General features: G+C 42.2%; 1 protein-coding gene across 1 annotated transcript in view; it reads left to right on the top strand.

Annotated features, from left to right (window-relative positions):
• Window positions 1-471: 471 nt before the first annotated feature.
• TMEM163 (transmembrane protein 163) overlaps window positions 472-16,904 on the top strand; it is an 87,415-nt gene continuing 70,982 nt past the window's right edge. Inside the window, exons 1-2 of the mRNA XM_058809825.1 lie at window positions 472-641; window positions 5,587-5,706. Coding sequence (XP_058665808.1) covers window positions 488-641; window positions 5,587-5,706 — 274 coding nt within the window. The 5' untranslated portion in view covers window positions 472-487. The remainder of the gene's footprint in view (window positions 642-5,586; window positions 5,707-16,904) is intronic.

Genomic DNA, 16,904 nt, shown 5'->3' with positions numbered 1-16,904 from the left:
CCATCCCGATAAGGGGCAGAGGCAGGGCGAGAACGAGCGCATCCCCAGGCAAGGGGAGCCGTGTCTTTACCTGCGTGAGGGGAGGCGAGGCGGGCAGGGCTCGGGAGCGCTCCGGCACCGACAGCGCCCGGGCAGCGCTTCCCCCGGGCCCGGCTGCGGGAGGAGGAGGAGGAGAGGAGGAGGAGGCAGAGCCCGCCATGGCGAGGGGAGGCTGAGGAGGCTCCCGCTGCCGGGCCCGGCGGGGCGGGGAGGGGACGGGCAGCGCCGGGAGGCGGCACCGCGCTCCACCTGCGCTCTCGCCGCGGGCAGGGATGAGGCGGCCGCGGGCAGCGGCGCTCCCGGAGTTTGTTCGCTGCCCGTCCCCCTCTCCCTGATGCTCTGAGCCGGAGTCTCCTCCTCTCCCCGGGCTCGCACCCGGGCTGGATGCTCCGCTCGCTCCTCGCTTCCCCGCCGCAGCCGCCGGCCGCCTCCCGCCGCCCCGCCAGAGATGGAGCCGCCCGCTGCGCCCCTGGACACCACTCCGGACCCCGCCATCGTGCAGCCCCCCGGCGCCAACCCGCCCGGCGCCCCCCGGGAGCAGCAGCAGGAGCAGCTGCGCATCGGGGAGAGCGGGCAGTTCAGCGAGGGGCTGGAGGACAGAGGTGAGCGCCGTCCGTCCGTCCGTCTGTCCGTTCCCCTCCTTCCTGCACGCTGCCCTGCGCTGTGGCGAGCCCCACCACCTCCCCTGAGTCCCGAAGAGCCTCATACTCACCCCGACGGCTCCTCCGACACCCTCTCTGCAGCATCCTCTGTCGCTCTCTCCTGGACTCGTACCCTCCCCATGCCGCCGCAGCCGCCCTGCCCGTCCCATCCCCTCCCCTCCAGCCCTTCAACACACACCGGTTCTTGCCCCCCGAACTCCCCCTCCAGCCCGGCTCGCCCACCCCTCATCCCGCCGCTGGCAGCCGCTCGACATCCCCCCCGCGCCGCCCTCGAAGCTCTGCCCCGTTTTAGCTCCCGTGCGAGCGCTCCGCGACAGCTTTGAAGTATTTTTATAAACTCTATTCGTGGCTGCTCGCAGCTCGCCCGGGAGGGAACTCGCCTGCCTGCCTGCCTGGCGGCGGGGCGGCTGCGGGCGGCACACGGCTCCGCAGGCAGCGCCCGGCCCGGGGCGCGGTGGCGGCGGCATCGGCGCTCCCGGAGCTCCCGGCTTTCTCCTCGGAGGCCGCCGAGGTGCCCGAGCCATCGGGGTGGTGGCAGTCGCCCCCCGAGCAGCGGCACAACGCGGCGTTTCTGGGGGTCCGCCCCAGCAAGGCTGCGGGTTAAAGTCGGGGCACTTGTCTCCCTTCCCCCACCGAGGTGTGCACTTCCACACAACTGGTTTTTGTTATTGACGGAAATACCTGACCAGGTGTTTGGAAGGTGCCGGCTGGCAAACCGCGTTACGCTTTGGTGCCAAGCACATCCATTTCGGACATCTGTTCAGGGCTCACTCACCTGCCGCCCACAAAGGCAGCTGCCATTTTAACCCTCCCCACTGCCCTGTCCTCCACAACGCCTCCAGGCTCCTCTTCCACACAATTTGTCTCCATCTTTGAATTTCATCTATTTCTTCCCTTAGCCTGTCTCTCTGTTGCCTTCTCTTCCTTTTCCATTTTGCTTTCACCATCCGGGAGTCGCTTTTGTGTTCCCAGTGTTCATCCACAGCCCCTTTACACGTATCCCCTCTATGTCCTGCTCCATGCCCAGCTTCCCAAGCCCGTGCCTGCTCACAGATCGTAGACACGAAGTAGAGGAGTGAGGGGGAAGAGCATTCACCACCTTCCTGACAAATTCCAGTCGTGCTGGGGCTGGGGACAGCCCTTGCTCCAGGGGTACCCTCACTGTCGCTGCCAGTGGCTGGGGACAGGCATTGTGCCTGCCTGAGGGCAGTCTGAGCTCCCTTTTACATGAGTGAGGAATTTTGGTTATGGTTTCAACACAGAAGTTTGGGTACAGAAAATTCTAATTAGTGCCCAGGATGACAGAGCCAAAGGTGAAAGCTGTCCCTTTGGCATTAAGGGTAGTTCCATAAAGATAGTGTCTGTTATACCTAACCTACCTCTTTCTATGAGGGAGATGAAGCTAAAGCTGCTGATTTAATTTTCTTCCTTGCCTCTATGCTCTTTCTATGGCCCTTCAGTACCTTTCTTTTTGCTTTTCCTGTAGTTACTGGTTCCATGTGTACCAGGATAATTTCATTGTAGAGGGAAATCTGGTATGATTTTTGCAGGTTGTCCCTGTTGAAAATGTTAGCAGTCTGTCCTTTTAGATTGTACTTTTTCCTACAATCTTTTCCAGTTATAGAGATGATGCTTCCATGTTTGCTAAAAATAAATACTAACCCTAAATTTTGGAACTAGATATTTGCTCTTTAAGAGCCAGATCCAAAATCGGTGATAATTTTGTGGATGGGACCCTTAAATTAACATCCTTAGGTGAACAGGTTTTTTATTAGCCTTATCTCTTCCACAATTTCTAACTTGACATTTTAAAATGATCCCTTAGCCAAATAGAAAAGTACTTCTGGTAAGTCAGCATATGGTAAAGAATATCCTAGAATCACTTCACAAATATGCCAAGCTTGTGTTCTGCAACTGTTAGGCAGGTTTTTTTCTCCTTCTGATTTTTTTATGGGAAGAAAATCTGTTAATATGTGAAGATACTGAAAGATAATTTAAAAATCCAGTGAATTTAATCAGTTCCTCATCTTTTCTATACCTCAAGGATATCCATGTGTTAAATAAATTATTGGCAATAAAATTACTCAGTATGTTAATTTCAGGGCGGAGGAATTCCATTTGTAGATGGTAGCTTTTTATTTTTGAAGCAGTGCAGGTCATACTGAAAGATTAACTTTCATCCTCCTGTAGGTGCTTGCTTTCTTATGGTCAGTGAAGAAATATGGAAGTTTACCTTGTGATTTTTGTTCTTGTGTGTAAATTAATGAGCTGTTGTTGCCTCTAAATAATTTTCATTCTATGGGCTTGGTAGTCATGTGAATGAGTTTGTATCTCTGTGTGCTGGCCTCAGGACACTCCTAAGAATGATACGATCTTTCTTGGGGGTGAAAATTTTAAAGGCAGAAAATGTATTTGAATTATTTCAGGAAGGAAGGGATCACATCGCTGACAGCCAGAGTATGCCAGCCATTTTGAGAGACAGAGAAACACACACACACACGGCAGAAGTGGTGGAGTTTTATAAAGACTGCAGTCTCTGTCATACTGGACATGTGCTTGACATGTGAATAGTAATCAGGAGTGCTGCACTAGCTCTGGGGCTTGTTATTCATCCCTCAGTTTAATTAGGGTATTGTTTGATTTGTTAGTATCAACCATGTATGTTGGGCTTCCCAGGTAATACGAGTTGTAGCCATGAATTAAAAGATGTCTTAAAATAAAGAAACAGGTGAGGATATCTGTCATTCTGATCTGTGTTTACTTGAGGTTGGAAATACTGAGAGCTAAAATTGGCTGAGAAAACCTTTGCTTTATGTTCCAAGAAGATTTGGACCATAATTTGAAATCCTTGTTTGGGGAGGGGACAGGAGGGATGAATACACACAATGTGAAAGATGTATTTTCTCTATGGTTAGATTAGTAGAAATCCCTCCTATGTTTCAAGATGTGTTGCTGAATTGCTTATAGCAGACAGCAATTAAACTGTACATCGTTATATATAGTAGCAGAAGATAGGCCAAACATTTGTGGGGAAAAAAAATTCTTCACACAAATGAAAGCAGGCATGTGAGAAATAGCTGTGCAACACTATCAGTAAAAGACTCAGGGCTTTTGGAGTTGGCATCTCTCAGTTTTTGTGTATTAGACAAAGAATGCATGTAATAAGAAATAGACATAATTCCAGTATAGGGCCTGCTCCTATATTTTGTAGATTCCTGGTCCTAAGTTTGTAGATTCTTTCATTAAGGGGGGAGTGTGTAGCACAAAGTGTCATAATATCTAAAATTTTCTAAAAATACAATACAAGCATGAAATTCTCAGAGTGGCTTTCTGAACTCCCATAAAGAAACTCTCTGTGCTTTATTGTAACTGGGGTGTAAAAGGCATAAAGAATTTTTCCAAGACAGTGTGTATCCCACCAATTATGCTGGGATTGCAACCAGTAATTTTAACAGACTCCAAGTGGCAGAATAAAATCTGATGGCTCAAATTTCACCACCCCTGGATGCCTGCCCCTCTGCTGACATAATGCTGCCCCCAAGGCAGAGATGTCTGATTCAGTTCTGAATTGATTCCAAAACCATTGCAGTTTTCAGCCAGTGTATTACAGTCAGTTGAAAGTAATATCTGTGAAGGTTAATAAACTTGGTTAAACATGGTGTGGATTCAGGAGTACACTGAGAACCAGATCAGATGTCCCTGCCTTGAAAGTCGCAATAGCCACCAGAGAGAAAACTGGGGAAGGTGAGGACAGTGACAGCTTCAGCTCTTCTGTTTTAATCTGGGGCTGGTCTGACACAGCCCCTGTTCTCCACCCTTTGTCTGAGACCTTAGAGCAGCCACTGAAAGTCGTGCTGGTAAACCAGTGTGTCAGTTCAATGCATTTAGTGCAGGCAAATCCCTCTGAAAAGTGCTCATCATCTGAGAGGAGCCACCCACATCTTCTGGAGTAACTCATTAAGAAATTTAAAGCCATCAGGTTTTCTCTCCAGTTAAGCAGATTTGAGCTGAAACATAATGGTGATAAAGAGTGTATGTTTCAAATTAGATGGATGTATTAAACATAAACTAATCAGAATGGGATTTACAAAATGGAAATTTGTAAAATTCTGAGTGCATTTTAGAAGTGGCTTTAGACTCAGACTGAGAGAATAAAAGCCAAAAAATGTTAATTTATGTTTAACCTCCATTCTCTGTGATGTAAGATCAGTGGACAAAAGACTTGCACAGACTGAAAGCATCAAAAAAGAGAAAAAGCAATAGCATTCCTTTGTGTTCAACAGCCTTCTGCACCCATTGCAGCAAGGACAGAGTTGGTTCTTCAATTAGTTCTAGATGGGAATGTGTTCTTACCCCAAATGAAGGACAAGGTGCTTGAAGGGGCTTTTCCAGCTGTGACAGCTTTGATTCTGGGGCATGCCCACTTGTGCTTTGATGATCAGTATGTGCAGTGTGTCCCTGTGCTTTGGGAGGTGATTCCACTGGGACTGGTGAGCAGGAGATTTTCTCCTGTGTTAATTAGCCCCAGGATCCTCAGGTTCTGAAACAGATTCTGATCTGAGGGACAATAGGACTGAGCCATTTCTTGTGCAGAGGTACAGGTGGAAATCACATTGATTTGTGAATTTCCATGACTGGGATGCAGTGCTCTTTTTGAGGGATTGATGTGTGGAGTCAAAACAGCTTGTGTGTGCTCTTCTTGCTTACTCACATGTGTCTGGTGGCCTCATTCACTTCACCTTAATAATGTGAGCAGGATTTGGTTCTGTATTGCTTCTGTGTGTAATATGGAATGCAAATGTGTCTTCTAGGGCTGAACTAACACAGCTGTGTTTTTGGAAGGAGCGATGCATTGTTCATACCTTCTTTGCTTATTGCTTGTCAGGTTTACTAGAAAGCAGTACAAGGCTAAAACCTCATGAAGCTCAGAGCTACAGAAAGAAGGCATTGTGGGTTTCCTGGGTCTCCATTATTGTCACACTGGCTCTTGCAGTGGCTGCTTTCAGTGAGTATTGGGAATATTTTAAATTTCACACCTCTTCCTTTTTGTTTTTCTTTCGGTCTCTTAGAATTTTCTTTCTTTGTAGAAGCTTTCTCATGTTTTTTATTTTTCTTTGCAACTGCTAAAGAGGTTTTTCTCTAGACTGCCTGTGTCTGCATGGTGCTTATAAATTAGTAAAACTGTTTGGTTTTTTTCTGCAGAGTATGGGATTGTTGAAGGTCGGAGAAAGAAACAGGAGATGTTGATTCCTGCTAGCATTTATACATGTGGAACTGTTCATTTTGGAGGACAGTGTAAAAATCATTATGCAGTGGGTTGCCTTTTGCCAAAGAGGTCAAATATGACAAATCTTAATCTATTTGAGATTTGTAGTGGGAATGCTATAATTTATCTGTATTACACTGACAGATAGCCTAAAACAATGCTAATCTGAAAGAGAAATTCCATTTTCTTTTTTGAACAGTGTTTTTCTATAAGTTCCATGACGTTTTTCTAATTTACCTTTATACAAAGAATTTGAATGGGAAAAAAAAATCCAAACAAAATCCAAATCACTTTTATGTGGGAAAAATTAAAATCTATTTCTTTTATTTCAAAACAGGAAAAAATGCATAATTGTGTAAATACAAATTTGAGTTCAATGCAAATTTGCCAAATACGAGCTTTGTATCTTGGGCAATTAAAACACATGAAAGACAAAAAGAAACGTGGAATGTGGAACAAAATATTTTCGGTGGCACATTCTCTGTTTTAGAGAGAGGAAAAATCAGAAGTGGTTGAATTTATGCTTTAATGCAAACAAAAGGAAGGTTCTGTCTAGGAGAAAATCAAAGAAGTCCCAAAACATCATTCTTAAGCTTGATAAAGACAGACTTGTATTGTTTTTCCCTTTTATTTTGGAATCACAGCAGCATGTCTTTTGTTATTCTGATCTGCATTGTATGACCTGCTGCTGGAGGTTGGTGTCAGCTCCCAGGAGAGGTGATTAAAACCTGACCAAATGGTCTCTGGAAACTCAACATATATTACACAGAGCAATTTATATGGAAACACAGGTACAATAACTTGGTTCAGAAATAAGAAAAAAGAGGAGGGACACTTGAAAGCGGAATCTGACAATGTAAAGAATTTGAATGTTAACAAGAGAGTGAAACAAGTTTCCATTTTGTTCTGCTTCATGGAAATACAGTGGTCTGTCTTTGCTACTGAAGCAACATTAAGGTAAATACTAAGTTACAGAATAACCTTGTTACCTATTAACACTATAGTTTTAAGGAATATTGTGATACGCCTAATTTTATTTTTCATTTGTCAGGGTTGCAAGAATTAAGTGTAATATAAATAACTAAAACTGTGTCTTTTAAAAGGATCCTTAAAAACATTTTTAAAGATTATTTAGGCTGAATTCCTTTTTTCTTTCCTTGTTTTTTGGCAGTCTGGTAGTGTTTAGAGAAACAAACAGCGAAGAATGTAGTGCCTGTCTGGATATCCTGTGGCTGCATATTCAGCTGGAGGGGATAGGCACTGAGCTACTGAAATCAGTAACTAATTATATGTTTTTGGAATATGTCTGTCCCCATGGTTTGCTGAGACTAAATTTATGGAGAGTAAGAGAGGAATCAGCACACAAATACATATTAAATCTGTATGGAATCTCTTATTAGGTAGTTGGCAGTTAACTTACATGCCACAAAAGCCTTGCCAGGGCTTTTCATGTCTTTACTATTAAAAATTTTCAATCTTTGAAGGAAATACAGTGACTTCTGGGGTCACTTTGCTGTTCCCATGCAATTTCATGAAGTTCTGTTCATTTTACTGCCTTGCACTGGCTGCTCTCATCCTCAGTGCTGTCCTTTTAGCAGCTTCCTCCAGCCAATCCATGAGTTGGGAGAGATGCCAGGTGACCAGAGTTTGCTGCCTGTTTGATAGAAATATCTAGTTGTCACTTGGGGTACCTAACATTGACAATTATCTGCAAACAACTGCTATTTAAAGCATCCTCTTTCCATTTTACCTCCTGTCTGTAATGGTGAAGTGTTGGAAATACAGCCCTAATGTTCCATTTCAGTGAAAAACAGGGATCTGCTCTGGTAATTTTCAGGCTACACTGACCATTCTCACTGCTCTTCCTCACTCCCCTAGAAATTCCTCATTTAAATTCCTGTTTTGTCCCATTATAGGCTTCAAAATGCTTTCTTGCAAGTGTGTCCCACATGATACAGTCAAGATATTAGGCCAGGGAACTGATGTTATTTGATAACTGTAGGAAAAATGCTGAGGGGAGTGATGCCCATGTGGAGAGTAAGGAAGAGGTTCTGGAGCTTCCTTTTCCAACCAAGTGTTTGTAAGCAGATTTCTTTCCTTTTTTATGGTCCACTCCCCTCCCTTCCTTTCCAGGCTGGTCTAGTTGCCTCCAGCACTGTGTTTTTCCAGCATTGAGTAAGTTGGAATGGTTTATTTTGACTGGTATGGAGTATTTTCTTTTGGTGGGATTATGATGCTGCCCTATTCTGAATAAGGAATTCTGATCTTTCACTTGGCAATTTTGAAGGAGACTGAAAAATCTCATTTTGATCTGAATACATAAGGTAGTTTCCTTATTAGGTAATGTTTATGGCAAACAAGGCTTGAGATCATAAATCACAGAATTTTAAGGCTGGAAAAGACCTCTAAGATCAGTGAGTCCAGCTGTTAATGCAGCACTGCCACATTCATGACTAAACAGTGTCCCTAAGTGCCACATTCACACATTTTTTGAAAAATTCCAGAGATAATGATTCCACCATTTCCCTGTTCAGCCTTTTCCAGTGCCTGACTACCCTTTCAGAGGAAGCTGAGCTAAGCTAGGCTGGGTATGGAGCAGAATCATTGTTGAAGGGGAAAATGAAGTTGTCACCTTCCGTTCACTAATATTGACAAGCAGGACTTAGACCATGAAATCAGCTTTTCCACTTAGCTGAAAGAACAGATCTCTTACTGTCAAGCACTTAATAAACTTAATTTTACTGCAGAAATGCTCGTAAAAGAGCATTTGGAAGTTCCAGCTGCTGTCTCTGATGCTGCTCCTGCACTCTGTGGCAACCACTGTGGTCTCAGGGCTCTGAGAGCTGCTGCAGATGTTGCTCTCCAGCATGAAATTGCACCAGGCTTCAGTAAAATCTCTGTAGACTTAAATGTGTGAGATCCTTGAAGTCAGGGGAGCCCCATTTATCATCTTTAGTGGGTGAAAATTTGGTGCTCACAAAATATTCTGGCACTGTTGTTTTGTGCAATATTTTCATGATCAAGTGCTAATCAATGCCTGGTCAATAAATTCATTCTGCTCTTCATTTCAGGGCTGTCTGAAATGTGCATACTTGTAGAATTCTCATCAAGAGTGGATTTACTTTGTTATAAATATATAGCAATAAACAGAGTCTGAGCATGATAAAAGTTATTAAAATGAACATTAAATTATTCCTTAGCACCCCAAGTAAGTGCCAGAATAATAGTTCTAATAAAATTATTTCTGGATTACAGTAATGTAAGGAAAGAATGATAACAGAGAAAAGAGTGATAACAGAATAATAACTTTTTTTTTGCAGTGTATATCTCTGTAGTATAAGGCTGCAGTCATTTCATAATAACAACTATTATTTCTTTCTGTAGCTGCAGTACTGTGTGTTCATACTGAGCCTAGTTTAAGAATCATAATGGAGAGCAGGTGGAGTAGAACTCTGGTGTTTTGAAATCCATTATTCTTAGTTTCCTGACATTTATGTTGCTAAAGCGTAATTTGGAAAAATATACAAATATAGCTTCTGCTGTTGCAGCTCAGTTTCTGCTCAGGCAGCTAATCTCTGATAATATTGTCAAAGCAGAAAACAATCTTGTTCTGTCTGCTGTTTTCTGTCCAGTGTAGACTTGTGATTCACAGAAAGCAGAGTGTTCATTCATCTTCCTGATCTGATCAGCCAAAATTGTTCCACAGCGAATGGAGGAGTGCTAGCACTGCATCAGAACAATGCACAGACCAAACTCTGCTCTGAGGGCTTTCTCTGTGGTCAGGGGCTGAGGGAAGGCTCAGAATGTGTGGGTTTGTCAATGAGAGCTTTGTGAAGGGCTTGGCCAGGGCAGGTCTGAGCAGCCCTGGTCGCTGGGAGAGGGGCAGGGGCTGTTTGCAGAGGGATGGGACGTGGAGTGGCTGCTCACATCTGTCCCAGGGGCTGTTTGCAGAGGGATGGGACATGGAGTGGCTGCTCACATCTGTCCCAGGGGCTGTTTGCAGGGGGATGGGACATGGAGTGGCTGCTCACATCTGTCCCAGGGGCTGTTTGCAGAGGGATGGGACGTGGAGTGGCTGCTCACATCTGTCCCAGGGCTGCCCTGGAGATTCCCCTTTCAGCTCACCACGGGCACAGGTAAGGTTCAGCTGCACAGAAATAACCAAGTGCAGCAAAATCCACATCCTGGTAAGTGTTTAGTGTGTTTATTCTGGTGCAGGAAGAGGTGCTGGTGTTCTGAGAAGGTGAATTTCATTTATCTGTATCACAGGTGGAAACTCAGCTGGTAGAATTCTCTGAGTGGGAGTATTTTACATTATTAGCTTATCCATCAGCCCATGGATAAGATACTAAATGTAAATGCAGATACTGATTTTATATAAAAAATTATTTGTGTTTCAGAACGAATCGCTGAAAAGTGATTTATCATGGTGAGCTCCCACATACTGGGAGGCATTTTGTTTGAAATATATGGTGCAAATGCTTACAAATTTCAGGGTAGGTGTTGCTTTCAGATTAATGCTTTATGCTAATTCAGATTCTAACAGTTATAAATGCCAGCAAATGTAGAAATTGTGTATCCAGGCCCACTTTTTTCACTGGAATGACTGCACTGAGTCATAAAGTCTCATGTGGGTTAGCTATAGGACATGACTACTGGTTTTCCTCTACTCAGGTGCATGCAAATCAAATTACATGGAACAAACATTGAGCAATTGAAATTGTTGTTCTCTGGATGCTCATGTGTGGATGTACTGATGCAATCTGTCACTCTTCATCTCAGACAACTGATTAATTTATTGATGAATATATCATTTTCTCTGTGGACCATTTCTATTCATGCTTGAAAAATTAAATATATGTGGGCTTTCCCTGATGTTTGCACGATGCTTAGTGCACCCTGGGCACAGCTGTGAATCATACTAACACTACTAAAGAAAAATGTAGGGGAAGGTTCATGGTTGTGAGGCTCTTTAGTTTGGATATTTAATTCTTTAAAGGTCATTAATTTCAGACAAATGATGGGCATTCAGCGCTCAGGCTGAGCTTGGAGTGTCTCGTCTGGGAACCTTAACAGAGCTCTCCAGGATCACAGAAAATGTGAAAAGTCTTGGTCTTTGTGTTTTCTCTTCAAGGAATTATACAGAACTGCATTTCTTACTCCTAAAGACCCGAGAGAAGGGTTTTTTTATATTTTTATTTTCTTGAGTAGAGCACATTGCATTTATTCAGAAACTTACATTTCAAGTCACAATTCCATGCAAGCACTTTAAATCAAGTAAAGACTAAATAGAGACTAAAGCTCCTCCATGGTAGTCTACAGATGCCTCACTTTGCCTGTTTTTCAGGGTGTTTAATTACATCAGTTACAGAAAGACAGATGCTTCAGGGCTGCAGCCTCACAGAAGTGTTAATGAAATGTGGAACTCAAATTCCCAAGGAAGGATCCTGATATTGGTCACTCTTGTGCTTCCCTGTCATCCTCATTACAGGTGAAAATGGAGTTTGGACCTAACCATGTTCCACATAAAAGCTAAAGGACAAAAAACCCCTAACCATGTTCCACATAAAAGCTAAAGGACAAAAAACCCCTAACCATGTTCCACATAAAAGCTAAAGGACAAAAAAATCCATTGCCTGTGCAGCCCTGGCAGAAGAAGCCTTTTGTATAGATCAGTCTGTACTTAATAGCAACAAAATGCAATTTTCATTCACTGAAAATGAAATGAGAGGCCAGTAAAGGCCTGTCTATTTTTTTTTTCCAGGCACACAAAGCTCTAAGTGACTTTCTTGGGAGGAGAAAATAACATATGGATGTCAAGTTCAAGACTGATAACTGTTGAGCAGAAGTGTGGGTCTAAAATCTGCAGTGCTTCACACTTCATGAAATCTTTTTCTTAGCTGGCAGGGAAAATGATGGTAGAAGTCTGTGAAATCTAGAACAGGCTAGATAATGATATAATGTATTTGAACAGCAAACAATTAAAAATTATTGCTATGGTGGGAGTTTGTTAAAACAGCTGAATTGGTGGTTAAATGCTGACCTTTAAAACACGCTGGTCTGTTGTATTTTTGCATTAGAAAATTGCAATTTAATAATTACTTATGTTAAGTTGTTATTTTTTTCTCATGAGAAATGATCATTCCAAAGAATTTTGGAATTAAAACAGGGTGCTGATGATGGGGGAAAACCAACACTGTAACACGACTTCATGGAGAGTGAGAAATGTGCAAGTACATTGTTTAGGCTGCTTGGTGTAATAATCACAATCACAGTTCTTTCCCTTGTTGTTTTACTTTTCCTTTCCAAGGTTTTGTTTGGATTTATTTTGTGTGGAGAAAATTGGGATGAGTCTGTGCAGCATTTAGACCAGTAAGAATGGTAACATCTTTCAAATGAATTGGCATCTATGTTATGTAACATAGGTAATATGTGTTATATTTAAATTATAGCAAGAGGTTTTAGACACTTGAAATTTGGTGGTTTTGCCATCAGATCCCTGATTGGATTCTGTCAAAGACAACTCTGTGTGTGATGGTTCAGAGGTTCCAATGATGAGAATGCAGTTGTGTAGCGAGGTGCAATATACAAATAAGTGTAAATAACCACATGTAATTATTATTAAGTAATTGTATGGATATCATGGGTCCTACTCTTATCCCTGAGAAAATTCTACTGTGCCATTAGGGGCAGGTGTAGGTAGAGGGTTAATTTTTCTTATGGGCAAAGAATTTAACACTTAATGGGGAGGGTTTTGTGCAGACCACTTGGTGGTGTGGGAATGATGTTCCCTACAGCCATCCCTACCTTGTAGTGAGTGAAAAATGTGTATCTTGACTAAAAGCAGATGGAAGTAGATAGGAGAAAAAAAGGTAACATTAAGTTTATTGCATGTGATTGGTGTTAACTGTTATCCATAAAAAAACTGCTTGAATTTTATGTATAAAATTGAAAATGAATGATCCTCCAGCAAAAGTCTCAATCGTTGCTTTTGCTGTATTTGCTGCATCACACAAGTGGGTGTACATTTGGCCTTTGAAGGACCATCCCTGCAGTCTGAAAAGCCAAATGTATTTTCAATTGCTGTAGAATTACTTCCCCAAAGTAGTGCCTCAGCTGCTGCAGGTTTGTGCAAAGGCATGAATATATTAACAAATTTCTTTATGAATGCCTGATATACCAATAAAATTTGGTTTTCATAGATCATTTCATATTTTCCCTGATTTCCCAATCTAAAAATGCACTTCTTTGCTTATTGGCAAAGGTGAAGTTGTAATTCTCCGTATCTGGAGCTGAAAATCAATATTAATGACAGAAAATGTATGTTTAATATTCATTGTGCAGTTTCACTTTACTGTTTGAATTTTGTGAGCTTTTAAAGCACTACTGGATTCCAACTTCGTGGTCATGGTAGTGAAAGTAATGAAAATCAGTGCACATCTTTCTTCTTAGGTTTCTTCTGCCAGAAATTTTAAAATATTCATGTTTTTCAACTTAATATGCAACAAAATTCAAACTGGTACCTCAGTTATTTTTTTATAACTTTTGCTTTACTGTGGAGGTTGATAGTGCTTGGTGTTCCCTTTTTGGCACTTATTTTCTGTGATTTTTCATCAACAGTGTTTGAGTTCCTTTTACTGAACGTAGAAATTTGTTAGATTTTAATACTTTCTCAGTGCAGGATATTATTTGTGAATGACTCATTTTATTAAAACTGCACTGTGGGAGGACTTAGTAAAATAATCTCATAAATAATATGTGTTCTTTACCCTGCCCTGGAGCTCCAGCAGCTCCATCCCTTGGAGCTGGATGTGAAGCCACGGCGGTGCCTGGTGAGAGCTGGGGGGGATTCACAGAGTGGGAGCAGAGGAAATAACAGAGAACGAGGTTGTGTGGATGGGGGCACCACCCTGGAGAGGTGAACAGCCCAGTATGGGCTGAAGGACACTTTGGTTTCTGAAAATGCCACCAGCAAGAGCATAAACCTCATGTCCTACATGGGTTCTCCTGTAACCCATGTAGGTCTTGTGCCATGACACTCTGTGAGAGGAGACACATGAAATACTGTGAAAAATCCAGTTTGCTCAATCTAAAGCTTGGAAAACTTTTATAGATTGAGCTAAATGGGTGGTACAACCTGGTCAAATTGATTTGGTTCAAATAAACATCATCACAGCCTTTATGAAACACTGAAACAAGAAGTCTGGAGATTGAGAAAGACAAGATAGCTTTTAATGGACCTAACCTTCATTTGCAAAGCAGTCTTCTTCAGAAAAACCATTAAGAGCTCCTGTGTATCTCTTTTGACTCTCATGTCTGACTTCCATTACTGTTCTTTTCTTTGGATATTGCAGGAAAAGGGACAGAGAAGCTTATCTTCAGAGTTCAAAGCAGCAGATTAGTCAGTGCTTAGTCAAAGAAGAATGACCAGAAATAACCAGCTGGTATTTTGCTAGACAGAAGAACTGCAGAGGAAGTGGGATGGTCTGACAGATACCATAAAAATAGGTAGACAAGAGGCATCTGCCTTCCAGGAACTGTTGCAGGATAAGTGGCTTTTGGCACTTGCACCACAAGCTCTCCTTTCTGGAGAGATCTCTGAGCCATTTTTGTGCCAGGTGTGATGCTTAGAATGAGTAACATCTACTGCAGAACAGGATCTTTGGCTGAATCCTAAGTGGAATTTTCTCATCAGATGTGAGGATTGTTTATCTTCTGCTATTAAAGGTTTTGCTTCAAGGAACTGTTAAGTACAATGCATCTTTACAATGTATCAAAGTGAAGAAAATACACATCTAAGTGCATCATCCACAGATCACATTCTTTAGTGAAATGTTTAATGGCCAAAGAATGACAGTATTTCTCTGTCACAGACATGTTTCTGAAAAATCCTTTCTTTAGGATTTTTTCTCCTGAGAAGCCTCAGGAACAAAATGTAAACAATGATTATCTGCTGCTGTGGAATGCAACAGGTGCATCTGTGATTGGTCTCGTGGTTGTTTCTAATTATTGGCCAATCCCAGCCAGCTGGCTTGGACTCTCTGTCTGAGATACAAGCTTTTGTTACTTATTCTTTCTTTTTCTATTTTTAGCTAGCCTTCTGATGAAATCTTTTCTTCTATTCTTTTAGTACAGTTTTAATGTAATATATATAATAAAACAATAAATCAAGCCTTCTGAAACATGGAGTCAGATCCCATCTCTTCCCTCATCCTCGAACCCCTTTGAACACTGTCACATTTCCCCAGGATCTGAAAAGAAAAATTTTAGAAGAAAGATTTATTATTGTTCAGTGGGAGATTTAGTAGGATGGAAATGCAGCCTGCAGTGTCAACTAGGATGCGTAGTTGGGAAAAAAAACCAAAACTCCATGTAATCCCATTCTGGTAGGGAACAATAGACAGGTTAAGGCATACTGGAAATGTTGATGTTAAATTCACATTTAGTGTGAATTGAGTTGCTCACAGCTCCATGGAAGGCACAGGGCAGAGCCAAGCACCCAGCATCAGACCTGGCCAAGGAAGCCAGAGACAAAACTGCTGGTGATTGCAGTGGTGGCAGATCATTTCCTAGATCCATGGCTGGGGGAAAGCTGCTCAGCAGCTCCAGCAGCGCTGGTCCATGGGCATCAATTTGCATGTGTGCTGGAGCGTGCTGCCAGGAGCAAGGAAGGCAGATGTAAGGCATCAGTCTCAGCTTGTTGTGTGAAACAGGGCTGTGTGTGTGCCCAGAGGATTATTGTGTACCTCCCAAATTGAGAGACATCCCTATTGTGTGAGTTGCTGCTGAGGCTGACATGTATCAGGCTGTAATGTCTAACTGTGTGGAACTAATAGCACCCAAAAGAGCCAATTCATCTGCTCATTTTTGTGGCACATTAAAAACTAATGGTAAACTGTGTCTCCTTTTCATTTAGCATGACTTGATATTTCTGTGTGCAATTGCCTGCAACAAGGAGAGATTGTTTAACAATCCTCTCTAGCTGTGAAAATCTAAGTCAGCAAATTAAATTATTACGATTTTTAGTTAAAGAGGTAGAAATCATAGTTATGTGCCCCTCACCACAAGAGCTCTGATTGTGGGAAACCCGTAGTTAGTGCCTGTGAATGTGTCAGAAAACCAAACCCACAATTATCTGATACTGAGAAGTGGGCAGGCAAATGATTGAATTTCTGTGTTTTGGGTCCTGCCACTTGAGCAAACCCTACTGAAAGTGAAATTTCCTGTTACTCTCCCACTAAGAGATACTCACTGGGTTATTGTGTGTACATTTGCCTGCTGAGAAACATCTGGAGGATGAAAACAAGGCTGTGATTTAAGGGATAATGTTGCAAGTGATGTTTAATGGCTCATGGAATCTTTAGACTTGGAATCACCTGAATATACTTAGGGTAATTTATAGGGACAGATATTCAACTGAAGGCCAGAGATTTGTTTACTTCCATGGGTTTATTTCAATTTGAAACAAATAAGCATCAGTCCCTAAAGCATAAGACAAATGATAGGATGAACTTGTACTAGAAGTATTTTCAGACTCTGTTTTGCATTTCTTTGGTGTTTTGGTAGTAAGTTTTCTCACTTTTGTAAGGAGATATTTGCTTAAGGCAGTCTATCTTGACTCTCACAAGCATTTTTAAACACTGGGGAAAAAAGGTGAATTAACAACTCAGATCCTGCTAGGTTCACAGAGGCTGGGCCAAGAATTTGCTCCAGGGACTGTTCTAATCCTGGGCATAGCCCAAGCTTTCTTTGTGGCTTTGGGAAAATTATTTTACTCTCATAAGGTTGTTCTCCATCTGCACAGATCAGGCTTTGATAAATGAAAAGGTAACTAATTTTTCTGCCAAAAATGGGAGTGTTTTGTTATATAATAGCTGACACATTTATATACAACCTATGTCTTTCAGAGTGACAACATGCTCTGAATTTTGTATGTG

Source organism: Ammospiza caudacuta, chromosome 8 (genome assembly GCF_027887145.1).
Source record: "Ammospiza caudacuta isolate bAmmCau1 chromosome 8, bAmmCau1.pri, whole genome shotgun sequence".
NCBI classification, from domain to species: Eukaryota; Metazoa; Chordata; class Aves; order Passeriformes; family Passerellidae; genus Ammospiza; species Ammospiza caudacuta.
This window is presented reverse-complemented; position numbering and strand designations above follow the sequence as displayed.